This window comes from Neopsephotus bourkii, unplaced genomic scaffold (genome assembly GCF_033783945.1).
Source record: "Neopsephotus bourkii isolate Nb327-2 ecotype Australia unplaced genomic scaffold, CSIRO-AGI_Nbou_v1 NB_107, whole genome shotgun sequence".
NCBI classification, from domain to species: domain Eukaryota; kingdom Metazoa; phylum Chordata; class Aves; order Psittaciformes; family Psittacidae; genus Neopsephotus; species Neopsephotus bourkii.
In genome coordinates this window covers 3800886-3821578 of record NW_026900624.1, presented here as the reverse complement: position 1 = coordinate 3821578, position 20693 = coordinate 3800886, and the positions used below count along the sequence as shown (strand labels likewise).

The 20693-nt window shown below is 41.0% G+C and overlaps 1 protein-coding gene across 1 annotated transcript; it reads left to right on the top strand.

The window, feature by feature from the left end:
* Positions 1–1706: 1706 nt before the first annotated feature.
* Positions 1707–16923, top strand: KLHL42 (kelch like family member 42). Its single transcript, XM_061358209.1, has 3 exons — positions 1707–2903; positions 12005–12198; positions 16076–16923. Exons 1-3 carry the CDS (start codon positions 2020–2022, stop codon positions 16525–16527), a joined length of 1530 nt encoding a protein of 509 aa, XP_061214193.1. The 5' UTR covers positions 1707–2019; the 3' UTR covers positions 16528–16923.
* Positions 16924–20693: the final 3770 nt, after the last annotated feature.

The window sequence follows — 20693 nt, the reverse complement described above, 5'->3', positions numbered from 1 at the left end:
AGAACTGATCCAGTCTATTAAAAAAAACTCATGGCCTTGGGGTTTGGTGAGGAAGATGGACTTGAAATCCTTGGCAAGTAGACAGGTGCAGGCATAGAGAAAACAGGAAGGCACATAAGACAACAGAAGAAATATTCTATCTCTCTGGGCTGTGCTGTCTACACTTTGAAGGAATGGAATTTGTCACAACTGACCACATGGAAAAACTCTCACACCAATTAGGAGCTAAGTTACCAATACATCAAACATACAAGACTCCAAAACAGATGTCTAAAGATGGCAATCATACCAGCGTGTTGGCAATCATACTGTATTCCAGCAGAGGAGCTTAATGGCCATGACACGTGCTCTTTGTTTATCTCCAAATCATGACAATTGCTTGAAATGTCTGCCTGTGGGAATTAAAGTACAAGAAAGAAATATGGATTGGACTCTTACTGAAGTGTTAAGACTCTTAATTAAATATTGAGGGAGAATGAAAGAGTAACAGAAAGCAAGCAGAGTGAAATTCAGTAGTAGGAAAGAGGAAACAAGAGGTGATAGTGACTTGGGACTGAGGTTGCTGAGAAGAGCTTTTTGGAGCTGGTTAAAATCCTGTACACAAGGATTTCAGAACATGAAGTGAGCCTTCCAAAAGCAAGACCATGAAAATGCTTTGGAGTAAGGTAGAAAACAAAAATGCACAGAAATCCACCTCACCTCAACAAAAGCTTTTATAAAAGTCAGCAGAAGAAAAGCCACGACAACCTGTAACTCTGAAATTGACATTCATGTAATCTCTGTGGGCCGGAGTTTAGAAGCTGAAGATGAAACAGTGAGAGGATCATTTCACACAGGAAATGTCAAAAAGCAAACCCTGTCTCCCTTAGAAAAGAAACAGTCTACTACCACTCTGAAGAGTTGCGGGAAATGATTCCTTCTGTGTAGTGGAAAAAGGGAGTTGTCTGAAAACAATCTGCAGTAATGGGAGATGAGTCACATTACTGCTAAAGGGAGTTTCTATGGTCTGCAATACATGAGGTGAGGTGAGATATCTTTATAAACATAAAAGATACACAGCACGGCAGACTTCCTCATCTGTTTCAGCAGTTGTTTTGTTTTTAAAAGGACTGTCATTACGCTTCAAGAATGCAACAAAGCAAACAGCAAAGCTGTCACTTCATCCCTCCCCAAGATGCTCAGTTGCTAGTTTGCTCTTTCCTTGTTCGTGTCAAACAAACTTGGAGCCCTGGTATGTAGATCAAGTTCATGAATAGCATAACTACACTATTCCAGGAACAGAAAAGACAGAGCAGCAGAACAGGTTATGTAGTATATTTATACATCAAACCAGGAGCTGAGACACAAAGGGACTTATGCAGGAGGGATCGGAAAGGTCATGGCAGAATTATGTGTGGTACTTGGGGTTCCTAAATCCCACTACCTAATCCTACTAGGCAGGTGACATTTGTTGCTTTTGCTAGGGAATGCCTACAGGGCCCCAGGCCTGGGCCAAGGCACCAGGCTGACTGCTGCACTCCCTCCGCCTCCCTGGCGATGCACAAATATACATGTACACACACCATTTTTTCCTTCCTGCGTGTGCGGCTCGAGCGTATGCCCCTTCGGAAGGACGCCGAGTACATTTATGGCGAGAGGTTAGAGCACAATTAGGCAGAGCCGGGGGAGGGGCAAAGGTCGGGGGCACACGCTGTTCTGCCCCCGGGGCCGAGCACTCCGCCCGCCTGGCTGCGTGGAACCCCCGTGCCCAGCGCAGGGGCAGCGCTCAACATTGCCTTTTTAAGGCTTTTTTCTCCTTTCCTCTCTGGGGGTTTGTGTTTTTTTCCTTCCCTTGCAAGGGCAGAACGGCTAAGCAACGCCTTCCCCCAGCCCTCCGTCGTCCGCCTCCCCGGCGAGCCCCGACCCGGCCTAGCTCGGCACGACGCCCTCGGCTCCTCCCATCCCGGCTGGGCCGGAGGAGGGGCCTGACCGGAGCTGGCGGCGGCCGGGGTGAAGCGCAGGCCGGGGAGGGGGTGAGCGATGTCCCTGGCGGGGCGGCGGCGGCGGCAGGAGGGAGAGGAGGAGGAGGGGGAAGGGGACGAAGGGGAGGAGGTAGTGCAGATCCGCCTGGGGGATAAGTGCTATCCGGTGTGCAAGAGGAAGCTGATCGAGCAGAGTGACTATTTCCGAGCCCTCTATCGCTCGGGCATGCGGGAGGCTGGGCAGGGCCATGGGGAGCAGCTGCTGCGCGGGGGGCTAAGCGCCTTGGGGTTGGAGCTGGTCCTGGACTTCATCAACACCTCCTGCTTGGCCAGGCTGGAGCAGGAGGAGGGGGGCGATGAGGAGCCCCCTTTGCTGGAGGAGCTGGTGGAGGCCGCTTCCTACCTGCAGGTCACCCCCTTGCTCCGCCTGCTCCTCTCCCAGGTGAGGCTGGGCAACTGCTTTGAACTGCACCGCCTGGCTCAGGTCTACGGTCTCCAGGACTTGCATGATGCCTGTCTAGACTTCATGGCCACCCACTACCATCAGGTACTGCGGAGGCCCGATGCCCAGCCACACCTCCTCCTGCCCCATGCTCTCCAGCAGCACCTGAAGGAGAGGCGGATGAAGGGTACTGCTACCCTCGTGGCCATCGGGGATTTCATGGGCGCCTCCTCCCTGGGCCTGCCTCTGTGCCGTCACCCTCAGGTGGAAGCCCCCTGGTCTATGCTGAGGTATGATGAGGAAGCAGAGAGGTGGCTGCCTCTGGCTAACAACCTGCCCCCTGATCTGGTGAATGTCCGAGGCTACGGGTCGGCGATGCTGGACAACTACCTGTTCATTGTCGGGGGCTACAGGATCACCAGCCAGGAGATTTCGGCTGCCCATTGTTACAACCCTTGCCTAAATGAATGGACCCAGCTGGCTTCCATGAACCAGAAGAGGTAATCCTTTCTCCCTGAAATACACGTGTGTCCATGTATGTTGTCAAAACAGACCCTGTTGAGTCACGTGGTGTTGACTGGACTCAGCGTTATGAGAAGTGATTCAGACCTCTGTGTGTGCAATGAATCACTTGAATCTCTGGTATCGTGTGGTGGGAAGGACCACAACGCTTGGCAGTGCCTTGGCAGCATGCTGTTGGATGGGCCTGGCAAACCTGGTCTTTACCATGAACAGTCAATCTCATACCCTGCTGTGAGGGGGATGGGACTTGGTTGCATCAGTGCTGGTGGTAAAGGCCTCAGCCATGGGAGAACATGAGCTAGGCAGAGAAGGATTGTGCTATGGCCCTTCACCATGTGATCAGTTACCTTGATCTGAAATGGTGGTGGGCTCCCTGTTTTCCTTTAAGTTGTAGTATACATAGAGCCAGCCTCTTCAAGCAGCTCTCTCGCTGGTAGTATTAAGTTCTTCTTGAAATAACAAGGATTTTTAAAAGGAGATAAAATTCTTATACTTTTTTTGTGATATATATGAATTTCAGTAATGTGACAAGTTTTCTAATGGGGATATACAATCAGAGCTGGAGATGGCTTTAAAAAAAAAACAGCTGGAGCAGTTTTTCATTGGTTTGTAGTCTCGTAAAAACCTGAATGTTTCATAGGCCTCCATTTCAGCGAAGTAGTCGCCAGAAAAATGTCAGGAAGATCGTGAGAAATTTCTCACTTTGTGAGTGTATTTAGATCTGAGAACCATTTGCCATTTTGACCATTTTGCTTTTTTCTTTTATCCTTTTGAATTGTTTGTTTGACATTTATGTTAAAGTTAGTGTTCAGAAACACTTGTATAATTTACAGTTTGAAGAATAATAGAGAGCTATCTGTGAGGGGGACCCAAGAAGAGAGCCCATCTCCCTGACCAAGGTTGTGGTTGCACTACCTTAATCATACTGAAGAGTTGTCAAAACAAAGCCTTTTACTTCACTGAAACAAAAAGTTTTCAGTTATATACTTGGAACTTCCCCATTATTTCAATTTTAGAAAAAAATTTTAAATCTTTGTCTGCAAAAGGAGCAAATAAGGAGGCCGAAAATTCACTGTAGAATGAAAATTCTCTATCCAGTAAACTCAAAGAGCATGCAGAGGCCCAAAGCATTGGCATAAATGCTTTGTATCTGGGTAGTAAAACTGCAGTCTCTATTCCAGTCTCTATTCTAGTCTCTACTTAGCTCTTGCCAGCTAAATCCCCTCAAAACAGGGGTTTGACCTAAAACTAGTTCTTTCCTATTTCACCTTTTTTTTTCCACTTCCTATATTGTTGTGAGAATTTCACTGAAATGATTACCTCCATAATTAGTCATCTGAATGGATCAGAAACAGTGTTTTTCAGTGTTTCTTGCTTCTTGGAATAGTGTTATAAAAAATTTAATCTGTAAAATAAGTGTTTAGCTTTTAAACACTGCAGACACCTTTTCCTGCAGGCACATTTCTTAGAGACTGAGCCTATAAGCAGTCTTCTCCTAGGCGCCTGTGGGAACTGAGATGTTTCAGCTGGCCTCCCTTTGGCAATCTTGCCTATGATCATGATTGAGAGTACATTGGCCTCGGTAGAAAAGCATTATGGGGTCAGCCCACACAACATCTCCTATGGAAATTAACTTAAACATAGAAGTCCCACGTTGATCAAGTTACGAGGTTTTGGCATTGGTTTGTGGGATGTGTGTATAGCAAGAGAGATGTTATGTGCAGTGATTCTGCAGTGTGGTGAATGAGGGCTTTCTAAAGAAAAGTGCTTTCTCGAGGCCCTTTTTTCACCTTGCAACCTGACTCTTCAAACTGTAGATCAGCCTGCTCCCCCCCCCCCTTTCCTTTTTTTCTAGGATATATAATCCTTATATCTGATATAAACACATGGCAGTTTTCTCCTCACATTACTGTTTTCAGCTGCACTGCCATGCCATCTTAATCTTGAAGCCCATCACAGGTGACAGAAAGGTATTCCTTAGCATAGACTTTCACATTGGCCATTTACTGCAGAAAAGTAGTATGCAAATGTGTATTTTTGAATAGTCTCTATTCTTATATTTCATGGTAGTTGTTGCAGGCCAAGAATCCACAATTACATCTGTCCCTAGCCTGCAAGGTAGCAGCAAATGAGTATGTTGCTCCCTGTACAATAATCAGGGTAAGTTCTTTCCATGGAAATTATGCTGACCCCTTCACAAAACATGTTCTTGACTTTTGACATCTTCATGAAGTCTCAACTGTGAAGTTACAATTATTATTTTTTCTATCTGACATAACATTTCAGGTCTCTGATGACCCTCTTAATGTTTTGCGGCCAGAATGCAGCGATGGCCTATGGTGTAGGAGCCGAGAGCAGGGAGTTTTTTAGGATCAGGGATTTTTGCATTTAGCAGAAACAGCACTGATGCGTGTCTGCCACACAGATGTGCTGCAATTAGATCCACAGTTTGCTAGGCATTGTATTTTTAGTTTGTTATGCTGCAGTAAAATAAGCAGAGCAGTTGCCTGGTGCGCTGCTTAGGAATTAGAGTCATGTGACTGTCTACCAAATGAATTTATGTCAGTTGATACAATTCACTCATGGGTGATTTTTTTACATAACTTGAGGAAGGGTTCTAGTTCCTGTTGAAGGTGGTTTGACTTCGGGTTGTATCTGTATTTGGCCTATATGAATGAATGTATATGTTGGCCTCGAGGAAAGGCTGAGGAGTTATGGAAATAATTGTGCTGATTTGCCATTACTATAAGAAGCTCTCTGCCCTCAGCAAACTGTGTAAATTCTGTGTAATGTTGATGTTCAATTATTTCCATTATTGTAGTATAGAATCCCAGGACATTGGATTCTCTACACATGCTGCATAGATTAAATGGTCCCAACTTCTAAGTAGACAACAAAATCCGTCAGCTGTATGCCTCGTACTTAGCAGTCATTCTTGTGTAGGTGATAGCTGTTAGCTTTCTTTCTAGGTATAAAGGTCTTATTTACTGTAGTAGTAGTAGTTTCAAATTTGTTCACAATAGGTAACCCCTGTTTATTATTCTTGTGTTGCCCACATGAGCTTGAGAAAATGTTATTCCCTATTTATGCATGCACAAGGGAGATAAAATAATTTGCTCAGGCTCATATAAGAAGCTTGTGACTAAGCCTGTAATTCATCATCGTCTGGGGGCTAAATCTAGTGCTGGTTACAGATAGACTGTAACAGATCACAGTTTGTAGATCTTTTCATTCTAGAAGTATTGCTGTACTTTGCATAGTGTCTTAAAACAACAGCCTGAACTTTTTAATGGAAGAAACTTCCTTTAAGAGCTGCCAAAGACCTTTTGTGATCTTTGGGGACAGAAGGTAGCAAAGCACATTGGGGACTGTTCAAGTAATGTCCTTGAATACCTTTTGTCGTGGTTTAACCCCAGACAGACAGCTTGTCCACTCACTCCCCCCCCTTCTTGCCCTCCCCTATTTTTGGAGGGATGGAGAGGAGAATCAAAAAGAATGCAACTCCCACGGGTTGAGATAAGAACAGTTTAGTAACTAAGGTATAACACAAATCACTACTGCTGCCACCAATAATAGTAATGATAAAGGAAATAACAAGGGAAGAGAATACAACACCTCATCACCAGCCGACCGATAACTCACCCCCCCAGCTCGACCAAGCACTGACCGATACCTCCTCCAACCCTGCAGTCCACTCCTAGCCCCTCCGGGTCACTCCCAGTTACCTCCTGGGCATGACGTGCTGTGGTATGGAACACCTCTTTGGTCAGTTTGGGTCAGGTGTCCTGTCTCTGCTTCCTCCCGGCTTCCCTCCTCCCTGGCAGAGCATGAGGCCCACAAAGTCCTTGGCCAAACCAAAACATCATTGTTATCAGCGCTGTTCCCAGCCCGAAAGTCAAAACACAGCACTGCACCAGCTACCAAGAAAGAGCAAAACGACTGCTGCTGCTAAACCCAGGACATTATCCACCCCTTATTCCATACCATTCACGTCGTGCTCAGATCCCACATTTTCAATATACCATCACTCTTACCTAAGTGCACTCTTATCGTAGTGCATGGGCCAGTCCCTATAAAGCTGCTGAGTCCATCTGGTCCATGATGTCAGGCTCCATCTCTTGTAACAGTCTTTCAGAGCAGGAGAGGCTGTGTGCAGTGTTCACACACATGAATAACCTGGGCAATAGTGTCCGTTGCTAAGTCCACCCCTCGATCATGAGTCCATCTCTATTGCATCTCTGCTCTGATGGCCTTAAGGGTCATGGGCCCACCAGGCTCAAAATAATTCACTGTCCCCTTCAGCAGTTTCTGCGGCTTGTTGCTGCAGACTCCGTACAGCTGCCTTCCATCTCCAATGTTTCCAAAGCACTGGAGGGGCCCAGTGGACTAGATACTTGCCCATACTGTCCCACACACCCTGCCAATCATGACTGTCCAGCCTCAGAGAAAATCTCTTGGTCCTCCTACTCTGTCATTTAACCCCAGACAAGACCCAAACCGGACTCTGATTAACTTTTGAAAACAGACGAAATAGTTGTGGGCAAAATACACTCTGTATACGTGCCAACATGGTGATCCCCATCACAATCAGCAAACAAGTCTCAACAGCATTAAGAGGCCATTCAGAACTCTCAAATGATGCTGTAAATGCTCTGGGGGGAGGACTGGGAGGGTAAAAGAATGCCTCCTTCACAGGTTGACCACCCGAGAAGGAGAAAAAAGATGTGCAATTGCTAAGCACTTCTATTATATACCTCCCAAAGTATAAAGGTGGTCACCATACTGGGAACATAAGCCAGACAAGTTTCATGATCAATGATTCTATTGTATTACAAGTCATTAACATAAAGTACAATGAGACAAAAACTTTAGCCCAAGCCCCACACTTGAAAAACACTAATACAGCAAATACCAGATGGAAGTAAGGTACAATATACTGAAACGGTGAGATCAAGAGGAACAACTTTGAGAGCCAATAAATCAGCATTGTGACGAGTGACTATTAATCCTGTCAGATCTGTCGTTATCTCAACCCCTTTGTGCCCCACGTTGGGCGCCAAAAAGAACTGTCATGGTCCCACCTTTCCATGCTTTTCTTTAAATTGATGCTGTCAGTTGAAATTTGCTATTTAAAAAATAATATAGGATTTCTACTGCATGTGCAGGTTACAGCAGTCTATTCCACTTTTATTTTACTTCAGAACCTTCCTACTCATGGCAGGTAAATCTTCTAGGCTTACAAGACCCTTGTAAACCCCTGGCTGGGATTATACACATGCATGTGGAACATGGTTTTTATGAGCAATCTGTGCCTGAACTGCTGCCATTCTGAGGACTCTTACAGGAATATAGGAGAGGAGACCTACTTGGAGTGTTGTGTACAGTTCTGGTTTTCTCAACATAAAAAGGACATGGAACTGTTGGAACAAGGCCAGAGGAGGGCCACAAGGATAATCAGGGGGCTGGAGCACCTCCCGTATGAAGACAGGCTGAGAAAGTTGGGGCTGTTCAGCCTGCTGCTTCGAGATCTCATAGCAGCCTTCCAGTATCTGAAGGGGGCCTATAAGGATGCCTATAAGGATGTGAAGGGACTCTTCATTAGGGAATTTAGTGATAGGACAAAGGGTAATGGGTTCAACCTTAAATAGGGGAAGTTCAGGTTAGATATAAGAAATTCTTTACTGTGAGGGTGGTGAGGCACTGGAATGGGTTGCCCAAGGAAGTTGTGAATGCTCTATCCCTGATGGTATTCAAGGCCATGTTGGACAGAGCCCTGGGTGACATAGCATAGTGTGAGGTGTCCCTGCCCATGGAAAGGGGTTTGGAACTAGATGATCTTAAGGTCCTTTCCAACCCTAACTGTTCTATGATTCTATATTCCTGGGGGATGGTAGCGATTTATAAGACCAACTCTTTCCTCATTTTCTATCTACTTTTTTTTTTCACTCACAATTCTCTGTGTATGGGAAATAACCTTTGTAGCTGTGCTTTCATAATTCATTGTTCTAAATGTTTTAACTCTAGAATAAAGAAGTAATCTGATCAGTGAAAAATTTTAAAGTTGATCATTTGGCACGAAGGAGTCACAGGTTACATAGTCCAAGCCTTCTGTTCTACAGCAGGACCAAGCTTACCTTGCAAATGCATGTATACTTTGTTCTTGAAACTCTACATCAGTGTAGATTCCAGCCTTATTCCTCCTAGGTAACTTGTTCCTTGTTTAGCCACCCCTGTGATCAGGAAGCCCTCTCTAACATCTATGCTGACTTTTTTGTTGTTGTATACTAAATAAATAATATCTGTCAGTAAACAAGAACAATGCTTGCACTTCTCTTTATAGCCACTTTTGTTGTAGCTTCCTGCAGATTCATCTATGGCTATTAATGCAGTCTAGAGCAATGTAGGCTTTTTTGCAAATTATTGAATGTTGTCTTGTATTTAAAAAGCTATGCACTCTGATCTGACATACTCTGCAGTTGTGCATTACATTTTTCTTCCTTTGTGCATATAGTGTTTTGCATTTGTCCTTATTGACTGAAAAGGGTATTTTGAACTACAGTAAAACATCACAGCTCACTCTCGCTTCTGTTCCTGGGGTTCCGCTCAGAGAAAACGGAGGACATGTCATGTCTCAACAAGAAGGGTATGCACTAGATCCCTCAAGTTTAGATAACTCACTGGTGAGAGTGGAGTTATATCACAGTTGAAACTGACAGACTGTTCAGCTGCATTGTTTCCAAGCTGTGGTCCATGGAACAGTTTTTGGTTGTGGAGAGCTGGCTGGCTCCTCAGCGTTTGGTTTCCTTGTTTCCAGCTACTCCAACACATTAAAAGAGCGTAAAAATGCACTAAATATTTCCTAATGTTCACTCTCCATAAAAACACCTGCTGTTACTGGCATGGAAAGGTGAATGACGGAAGTTTTTCATAATAGATAAAGCCATTGTCCAAACTTTCACATGAAGTGTGCTGGTGGATACTTACAGCTACTTCTGAGTAAAATGAACCTTATAGTTAGCGTGCTCCATGAATCTGAGATATTTCCACTGAATGTCATCCTTCCAGTGTTGCAAGTGGTTAAATAACTGACACAAATGTGCATGGCCTCCTTCTAGGATAATTGAAAGTTGTGCTGTACATCTTTGACCAGATAGTTTCTGTATACTGCAAGAAACAATCCAGTGATACTAAGGCCGTCAAGCAAAAACTGGATATGTCATCCCTATTAAAAGAAAATAGTAAGGGGCTTCAAATAGAGGGTAACTACAGAAACCCGTGTGAGTTGGAAGTCTGAATTCTCTAATGTTCTGATACTACACATGTGTTTAGTTAGTTCATGTCCTCTGCAGTAGAACTTTAAGCATGTTTGAAAAGTGGCTACAAGATCTTAGACTAGGAAACGCTATCGGTGTGCATGTAAACTCATTTGATAAGCCAGAAATTCTGCACCATCTTCATTGTAGGCACAGAACACACTTAAGATTTTTAAATGATTTCTCGGAGAATGCTTTTACATTTTGTGGCTTTGTCTCTTTGTTAATTTATGGATCCTTTTTCCCCACCATAACTTTTAAAACGGGTACATTGCTTTGAAAATCTGCATGTTTTGCAAGTAATTATCCTTGTGTCATACCCACTGTTCATTGTGAAGTTATCCTGGATCCTCTAAGATGGAAAACATAATTGCTGTAGAAAGGAGATGAACACAGTGACCTAAATGTCAGAGAAAAAAAAAGAATAAAAAAGCAATTAATTCCTTCAAAGGAGCATTTTAGTTTCCAAAGTTACACCAGGCTGACAAGAACAAAATGATTCCATCTGGAAACAAATCCTTTTTCCAAATATATTTAATAAAAAGAAATTGCAGGGCAGTCTGCTGCTAGGCAGGGTTCGTTTTGTCCAGACAAAGCCCTGCAAAAGTACTTAGTGGTAAGTTCTGAATCGTGAACTCATGCAGACTGAAACTCACTTTACTGCTCAGCAGGCCAGTGCAAGTCTAAAGCACCACTTCAGTTTTGCAGACATAACACAGTTCCCCATTTGGCTTTATGCTGAGCTGGTGCACTCCAGTGGCTTTCACACATCTAGTTAATTGGGATACCTCATGGTAAAATGTTATTTTGGCTTAGGAGCAGGGAAGGAACAGCCTTTCTAGGCAGTGAGACTGTTTCTGAGAAGAGGAATAGCTCATCTTTTATTAGAGCACAGCTGGAAGGAATAGATGAGCATGTAAGCCCTCTATCTTCAAGTCCTCCAGTTTCTTCGTAGAGACCTGCTTCTGTAATATCCATAGACCATTTTTTTCTGCCTGTAATATCTTAAAAGTTTAAGATACAAAACTTCTTCAGTGTTTTGAAAGCTGCCCTTTGCCATGCATGAAATACTATAGCATTATGGAACAGAAAAGAAATAAAAGAACAGGGAACTGCCCGTTGAGTGCAATGTATTTTGCTCACTTACAAGTGGGACATAATTTACTTCAGTGGGATGGAGGATGTATTGAGTACTTTAATGCTGAATAAGGTGCAGAAGATTCTGTCTTCCTTCTTTTGTAGAACACGATTCAATGTGTTTCTGTTTCATTACACATTCAATGTGTTCAAAATTTTTGTTTATTAAGGTTATTAAAGTGATTCTATATTACAGACCAAGGTGAGTGCATAGGTATTCATCAGCTGTTGTTTGAAACAAGTTTTAACTAAATATGTGTTGACTGTGTGTATATATAATACATTTTTCTATACTAAAAATACTAAAAGCCTAGTAAAAATGAGACATCTACTGAACATATTAGTTAATTAAACATTTAGATCTCAAACTGTTGACAGTTTGAAATCCAAAATAAAATATTTATCAGTCTCAGGATCAATGTTATTAACATCCGGAATGTCACTGGTTACTGTCCTGAGTTATTATAGTGTAATTACAGAACTTTGGCTTTGCACAGAAGAGTTCAGATATATTCAGCTAAAAATGATGGTGCAAGTTGTAAGTAATGATGAGTATGTTGGAGCCTGAATAGGAAGAACCTTATTTCTTACATTCTTCTCTATATCTATGCTGCAATCTTTTCTTTCAGGTCCAATTTTAAGCTTTTGGCTGTAAATGGAAAACTCTATGCCATTGGTGGTCAATCCCTTTCCAATGTGGAGTGCTATAACCCAGAAAACGACTGGTGGAATTTTGTAGCATCCATGCCAAACCCTCTTGCAGAATTCTCAGCCTGCGAATGCAAGGGCAAGATTTATGTTATCGGAGGATACACTACACGAGGTAGAAAGTTTGCTTTGTTTTGTTTTTTTCAACCTTATTGCTTCTCAGGCCCAGATAATTTTCTTCCCTTTCTCAGGAAGTCTTTTGAACTGGTGTAGAAAGCTGTATAATACTCATTAAAACATGTTTAAATAAATCACTGGTAGAAAATAATTGACAAGGTGAAACAAACAAACAAATCAATTCTGTCGTAGAGGAAGCAGGTTTTATGGTGTGTGTTTTTTCAGGGCTTACATGCACCTGAGGCTCTGTTATTTTGAGGGAACAGATTGATGGGTACTTTAGCACCCAGCTTAGCCTTTTTTTTAGATTTTGATCACATAATAGGAAAAGAGGTCTCCACAGGTACACTCTGTTTGCTTTTTACATACTTGTTTTAAACTGTCAGAAGGAAAAATATAAAGAAAATATTTGCCTGGAATAGTATTTCTCATGTATTAATAGATATTATGGTCCCTTCAGTGTAGGATTTCAGTGTTTAACAGGCAAATTCAAGCTATAGGTAAGATTTGCAGTGCTGAAATAACTTTGCTGAATAATTAATCAAACGCTTAAGCATGAACCAACATTTTTAACTTCCTTCCTTTACCCCATTTTCTGAGAATACTGTACAGAGGAAAGGATTTGAAATTACATTCTCTCCTGACAATTACTTTATCCAGTGGAAAAACAAGCATCTTAAAAAGAGCTTCCATTTGATTCTTTAAGCACATAGGGTGTTTTTTTTCTTTAGGAGGAATACAATTTTCTCAGAATTTTAGGAGGATTTTTTTTTTTTTCATGTCAAATGTTCAGTATTTAACAGGATTTTCTAAATTTTAAAATTGCTATCTCTAGGCCTTTGCCCACTTCATTTAACCACACTAGTTCTATTTTTTTTTCAAAGTGGAGAATAAAATTAGAAGAAAGATCCGCTTTTACAAAGTACTGCAAGCAAAGCTAAACTGACATTAGAACAAGCTGTCCCTTCTAGTGCCTGAGCAGATTTTAGTTCTGTTAAAAGGTTTATAGAAGACACGCTTCCACCCGTCATGGTCCTTGTGGTAATGATAACCTTCAAAAGCATTTTGTTTGATCCATTCTGACCCATAATGTTATAGCTTCACTGAGGAAAACAAAAAATATTGGCATGCCTGTGTTGATCTGGAAGGCCATGTTGTGGTGTGCTCTGCAGTCCCAGTCCTCCACTATCCCCACTAAAGGACCTGTTGTGGTTCATTGTGCTCCCTGATGTCTGGCACTAGGACTGAAAGATGTCTGGCATGCAACACTTGCTGTGCTGGTAAGTCAGATCAGGGGAAACATCAATTGAGACAATAGAGAACAAAGAGAAGGGACTGAAATGGGGTAATGGCAAAACTTGTCTTTAGAGACTGGAGTTAGGTTGTCTCATTTTTATTTAGAGAAAGAAGATGTAGGAAGTAAAAGCTATGATTTGTTTAATAGTACTACAAGATTAAAGGGAGTACCAGCTTTTCTCCTACATTGCTTGCACTTTGCAAGTTTCTTTTCTGGTGCTTGTGCTGGTTTTTTTTTTCAGGCAGTCTACTGATGGTGTCATTGATAGGAAGATCAGCATGTTGCTGGTGCAGATCCTATTCCATTAAATTTCATTAACAGCATTTGTAGTCAGGATTGCTGGCCTGTGTCAAATTCCTTATTCAGTACTTCGTACATAGGGTTTCAACTGAAGGACGATAGTGAATAACCTCTTCCTTCTTCCACACCTCATGGGATTGCCACTGACTCTCAAGCCTCTGTCTTTTTCCTAGATATTTTCCTAGGTCTTTTCCTAAAAGCTGCTTTAATGCAAATAGGATAATAAAACAGTATAAAGTTGTGAGCATGGATGACTAGCAGATTTAGACTTATGTTTAAATCCAAGACCAGACAGGACAACAAATGCCTGTGCTTATTATAAATAAAGATGCTTTCCTGAAGGAGGGTCTAGAGTCATTTTTTGTGTGACACCATGGCTTACGACAGCTATCAGACTTAGAAACCAGAATTGCTGCAATTACACTGGTGATTCAGCTTCCAAGTTATGCAGATGTCAGAGTGTTAAGGCCTAACTATCTGAGAGGCACTGAGGTTCATGTGCTGTTTCACTACATGCGGTACATAAAACACATGCAACAATTTTAAGACATAAATTTTAATTTTATTTTTAGTATTTCTGCATACACCTCAGTTTTGGTAGGTTTTGTAGGCTTTTTTTTTTTTTTATAATTGTAGAGTTTTCTTCTGACACTGCACTTTCCAAAAAGATGGTAGGATCTGGAATTTTGTACTGTAAATTAAAATGGCACTTCTTGAATAAAGACACTTCTTCCAGTTTTCAGCTGTCATTTGTGAACCTAAATCCTAATAGAAACTCCATGTCAGGCATTACAATGTTCATGTTTTGTATTGTTTGTTTGTTTCAGTGGATATAAAAGACTGAGGCTCTGGACTGAGCAGATGAGGGCTGTGTCATAATAGGCTTCTGTTTCCTATGGGTCCTTTGAAATGATAGCACTTTTTACCTGGGAGTGTTACTGCTGTCGACAGAAAGTTAATTGGGATTGCACCCCCTGGAATGAGTCAGAGAATGATACATTGTTTGTATACAAAGATCATCTGTATGTACGATTTTGAGCAGCAGTTTCATAGAGCATTGCCATGATTATTTTTCCCTCTTCTTTCCCCTGTGTAAAGTGAATTAGGTTTTCAGGAAGGCAAAGTAAAGCAATAAACAATTACTGAATATGGTCAGAGTGCAAGCAAATGCTATATCAGCACCTCCCTAATCATGCTGCTAATGCACTTCATTCATGACAATCCAGTTATATTTATGGCTATTTATATTGATGCCCTTACATAACTTGCCAGTATGTCACTGTCTGCTGTTCCACTTGGGAGCTTATCTGGAGATCGTCATGCCGGATAGACTTGTGATACGGGGAAGATTTTATTAAAAGACCAGGCTGGAGTCTGCAAACCTGTTGCCGCTTGTCACTTGAGTTTGAATTTAAGCTCTGGTCTCCAGAGATTGAAACCGAATTTACTAGCTAACAAGTCCTGCACATTCTGTGTTAATTTAGTGAAGCCTTGGACCCATCTAGGGTCTCCACTGCACTATAAATCAGGGTGGTATTGTAAGAGCTTCATAGAGTAACAGCTTTGCAAACACATGGATCCACCAGGTCGTAACTGAAGTATAAGTACGGCTTCAACTTTTTTCTGTGCCTCTGTCTGATGCTGGAGCACAGAGTTCCTGGTTCTTAAATTATTTTGACATGTGGTTCCTCTCACTGTAAGGTACTGAACATGTGCCCTTAGCTCATCCATGCTACTTGCTGAAATGTAACTAGCTTTATGAATTTATTCTATGAAACTTTGATTTATGAATTGAAATGCAAAGTATCAAAGTTAAGCTTGAATGATAAATGAGTACTTGACAGCCATTAATGAAGCATACTGTCTTTGTGATAATTTGATTCATGTGTGATCACTGTTGAATAGTCGACTATTGCTCCATTTTTCTTTTCATAAAAAATGCTAACATGAATTGGAGATAAAATTAAAAGCGTAAGTTAAAAGGTAGGGATTATTCTTCTAAAATCTGCATCCCCAGATGATTCACATCATGTAGTGTGCCAGAAATAGCTTAATTTTTCCCTTTGCAAAGGAGCAGAACATTCAAACTTTTTTGTCAAGGGCAAAGAGTTGCAGTTATCAATAATCAATATTTTTCCCTGGTCTGCTGTGCTTTTGCACTGTAATATATTATCAGTCTGTAATAATGGCTCATACAGTTTGTAGGGAGGAAGAATCTTCCTCCTTGAGAACCTTCTGTAATATTTATTTATTTGTAAATATCTTTCCTCTGTTTCAGATAGAAATATGAACATTTTGCAGTACTGTCCCACTTCTGATTCCTGGACCACCTTTGAACTTTGTGACGTCCATGTTCGCAAACAACAGATGCTCTCTGTTGAAGAAACTATATATCTGGTAGGGGGTTGTATTCATGAACTTGGACCAAACCAAAAATCCAGCCAAAGTGAGGATGTATTAACTGTGCAGTCTTACAATATTGCTACCAAAGAATGGCTCTACCTCAAAGAGAACACATCAAAATCAGGTCTTAACTTGACTTGCACTCTCCACAACGATGGAGTCTATATACTGAGTAGGGATATTACTCTGTCTACAAGCTTGGAGCACCGTGTTTTTCTAAAGTATAATATATTTACGGACAGTTGGGAGACACTAAGACGCTTTCCAGCCTTTGGACAAAACATGCTGATCTGTTCTATGTATTTGCCTGATGTTCGAGAAGTGTAACATCATCGGGTTTTTCTTTTCAGCTCATTAATCATTCTTGGAAGAAATACTGCTCCCTGTAGATAATTCAGTTTTCAGAATGTAGTATGCTTGCATAACATAGACATAAAATAGGTTATGTTTAAAAAAGTTGCAAAATCCAATATTAAGAGAACTGCTTCCAGAAAAGGTTTTAAGATTTCGTTTAAAACATTTATTGTCTTGGAATGAAATTTCACCAGGTATTGTTTGCAATTTAAACATAAAATTTCTGTATGGGCAACTGATGAAGGAATTCCAAAAGCAAAATTGATCAGTCTAGGTATATTCTCCATCTTAATAAGCAGTGTAGAAGATGAGCAAGAAATATACATGATAAAAGTGGAAATAATAAATAAGTATAATAAAAATCACAAAGGAATGATTTATTTTAAAAATACAGTTTTTACTGAAACTATGCTCTGTCAAATACAAAATGTTTAAAATTGTTTATTCTGTGGCGTTTTTCTCTGCTAGCAAGTGAGATTCTCAAAGTTGCTGGCAATTGGGGTGTCATCAAGAAAAGGAACTTCATCTGAACAATTTGCAATGAAATGCTAGGGACTATGAGGAATTGTCTTGAAGCTTACAATTGCTGGTTGGATACTGGAAGCTGGCAGCATTTATTGCTGCCATTACAATAGTGGCAAAATTCAAATGGAGAAGTTTGCTCATCTCCAGAAAGGTTTTAAGTTTTAGTTACATCATACTCTGTAGTACCGTGTGTTGTAGATCAAATTATAGTTTGCAACAAGCTGTATGCTAGGAAAATGTGAATGAACACATGCAATAGTGATTTTGCACGAGGCACATCCTGTTTGATAATTGTCATCCAGGACAACTATCACATGGTGTGGAAAGGCTGATTCTTGTAAAATGGCTTTATGCAAACACCACCCAAAGCAGGTGAACATGACTTGGCTCTTTCTTGTGTTACCAGGAACTGGATAGAGATTACCCCAGATTTGCCATACAAAGTTGTTAGTCTCTACAAAGAACGGTACTAACATGGTGACTTTGATATTCCTTTGTGGAGATTCAGAAATAGAAACTCTGTGAGCTTTTCCCAGTTCCTGCCTGTTGCCTGAGAGAATTATAGTCATAGATTAGCCCTTTTTCTTCTTGTAGCTGACAAGTTCATAAGTACCTTCTGAAGGTGCATGCCCAAGTACAGAATTTGTGTCCTCATGACAAGAAAAGGAGATGGTCTTGGTCACCATGGGAAGGTTTTACTGCGGCTGTCTTTAGGGAGGATATAACTGGGTTAGACATGTGCTGAGCACATTGCAGGGAAGCTGGTTATGCACCGTTTCTCCACATGAGAAGGCAAGAGATTTAGTGCACCTGAACAGTTTCCTAATATATAGAGATGTCTTTTTTCTTTCTTTGTTGGAATTCAGGAATCTGAATCTTCTTTTGAAAATAGGTGCCTGCTGTACACAGAGGAGGAGGAGGCAGCAGTGGTTCCCTCAAGATCCCTTTAACTCGCTGCTTTTCTATGGGTTTGAATTAAGTCAGTGCTGACTAAAAAAGCTATCACACTTAAATTGCCTTGCAGATTGCTGCTCACACATTCAGTGTTTCCGATTATGTATATCAATCCTAACAGAAAATTCCAGGAAGCTCATCCAGAACGAGGGCATCTGAGTTTGAACACTTTCAGGATACAAGTGGACATATGAAGCAAGGTATTTTGGATATCCAGAGTTCACTCTCTGTGTGGAATTTTTGAAGCCTGGTGGAGTATGTTATGTTCAGCCCAAGCTAGTCTGCAATTCCACTGTTTGCATGAATTTAATTAGTTAAGTCAGTATCAATGTGTTAGTGTTTATTCCTTCAAAACCACAAAGCATTGAGCAGCTCCTGTATTTTGATAGCAGTATCACATCAAACGATGGCTCTTCTGCAGTGAAGAAATAGGAACACTTCTGAAAGAAGAATCTTTTTGATTTCTTTCAAAAGTATATTAGAATAAATAGAAGCAGTGTGTCATTGCCAAGTGATAAATTATTTCAGTCACATTATGTTACTTGTTTTCCTTCAGTTCATTTGAGTTCCAGATTTAGTACCTTACAGTCACCTGTAAGTCAACTTAGATTGATAGTGGTGGAGGGAGCTACATCTGAGTTGTGGCACTCTTGCCTAGCAAATTAACTGTGAAAACCCATCACATCACAAGATGTGCAGTGTGATGTATCTAACCCAAGTCCTTTCAAATCCATTCATTTCTTAGTGCAGTCATAATTCCTAAAGCTATGACATCATCTTTTAGGTGTGATTACTCTTTTTCATACGAAACCTTTCCTCACTGGGTTTATGTACGTGTTGGTTTCAGCTTCCAGTTATTGAAAATGTGGACAACCTACTCAAATGTGTAAGAGAAAGATGGCTCAGACCATAAATATAGTCAGACCCTTTTGTCAATCCACAGTGCAAATTCCTCGTATACTGACATCTAATGGTACTATAATCATGAATCAAAACTAGTGTTGAACTTAGTGGTAGCACTAGACTTTAATAACCTAAATGGACTGTAGTCGGAAATAAATACATATGTTTTTAAACAAAATTCATCCCAGAAAAGTGTGCCATGTGGGTGGCCCCGATATCTCAGGGAAGTACTCGGACACCATAATGAATGTCTTGAGCTCTTTTATTTTCTTTCTATGACTTTAATATTTCACATAAGGTGCTGTTGGACAGTTTCTGGCCTTTGGGAAAAGGAAAACTCTTTGAGAGTCACTAACAGAGAACAATTAAAAAGCTGTTTTTTTGCTAATGGAACTGTTGTTCAGTGATTCAGTCTGATCTCTTTCCTTTGGTGATGGGAGGAAGGTCCTTAACTTAAGGACAAATGAGCTTCTTTTGAATGGCAATGGTATAAGCATAGACCAAGGGGCCTTGTAGTCTGATCAGCTGGAAATTCCTGTGCTATCCTGGGGTTGCTTCTAACTTAACCATGTAAGCTTGGAGAGATCACTCCACTTCTGACCTCTTCATCCCCAAACGTAACACGTAAGTAGAAATGTTTGTCTTGTGTGGTTTGTCTGGTGTTTTAGTGCAGTGTTTGCAAGATATCTTGAGTGTGTGAAGTACATGTATTCCCATAATAGTTTACTTGGTTATTCCAGCTTCTTCAGGACAAGTGGCAGGATAGAAGGCAGCTAGTATCTCATTGTGTTCTCTGGGATTTCTACTTCATCTAAGTTTCTTAGTCTTCATGTTCTCATGTTTGTATCCAAACTCATTTGAATCCAGATTCAAAACTTCTGCTTTCCTGCTTTGTCTGGGTTATTCAGTGCTTACATATGCACTATTCATCTTCTGTCTCATGGACTGATTCCACTTGATACTGACCATCAAAAGCTGGCTATGGTAGAGGATGATCCCAAGTCAAAAGAAAGAACAACAGCCTTCAAAGTCCAGAGAGAGAAGTAAATGGAAAACTCTGGGAACTTAGTCCTTTCTCATAAAATAGAGAAGCATTTAAGAAGGTTACTCCCATCAAGGCTAAGAGCATAATAGTTTCTTCCTTTCTGGGAATGGTTTGTGGTTTTCAATGTGAAATAAGAGTTGTGTGGGGCTTAACATTAATCTCTCTGGCTGGTTTCCATAGGTTTCCCTTTCTGCCCTGTTGGTTGACCTTCCTTGGGTTTAATATCTGTGTTTTCCATTCTTTGACGATTCTGCCTTTCTGTATCAGTGTCTACCCTGTTTTTCTGGAATTATATGGTAGCAATTTCTTGGTATTTTCTGTTTGTTAGTCTGCTTTTCATGCTGATCTGTGATCATCAATCACCATGATGAGAAAGTTATTTTGTAATTCAGGTTGAACCTTTTAATTTATTTGATATGGGGGTCTTGGAAGAGAATTCTATGAAGCTACAAATGTTTTGTTTCCTTTAATTGTCATTTTAGTACGCAGTGATGCTACAGACACTCTGTGGAAATTAGTCTACATGAGTAATGTGATAAAGGAAGGTACAGAGTGTAATGACAACATTTAGGACGTAAAATGCTCAAAACCCAAGAGATTACACACAAGCAGAGATTGCTTATCCCTATTGTGCCTGTAAGGTAACATACATATTGTAAATGTTAAGCTAGAGACAATCTTGGAGTATCTGTCAGTGTGAACAATGAATTCA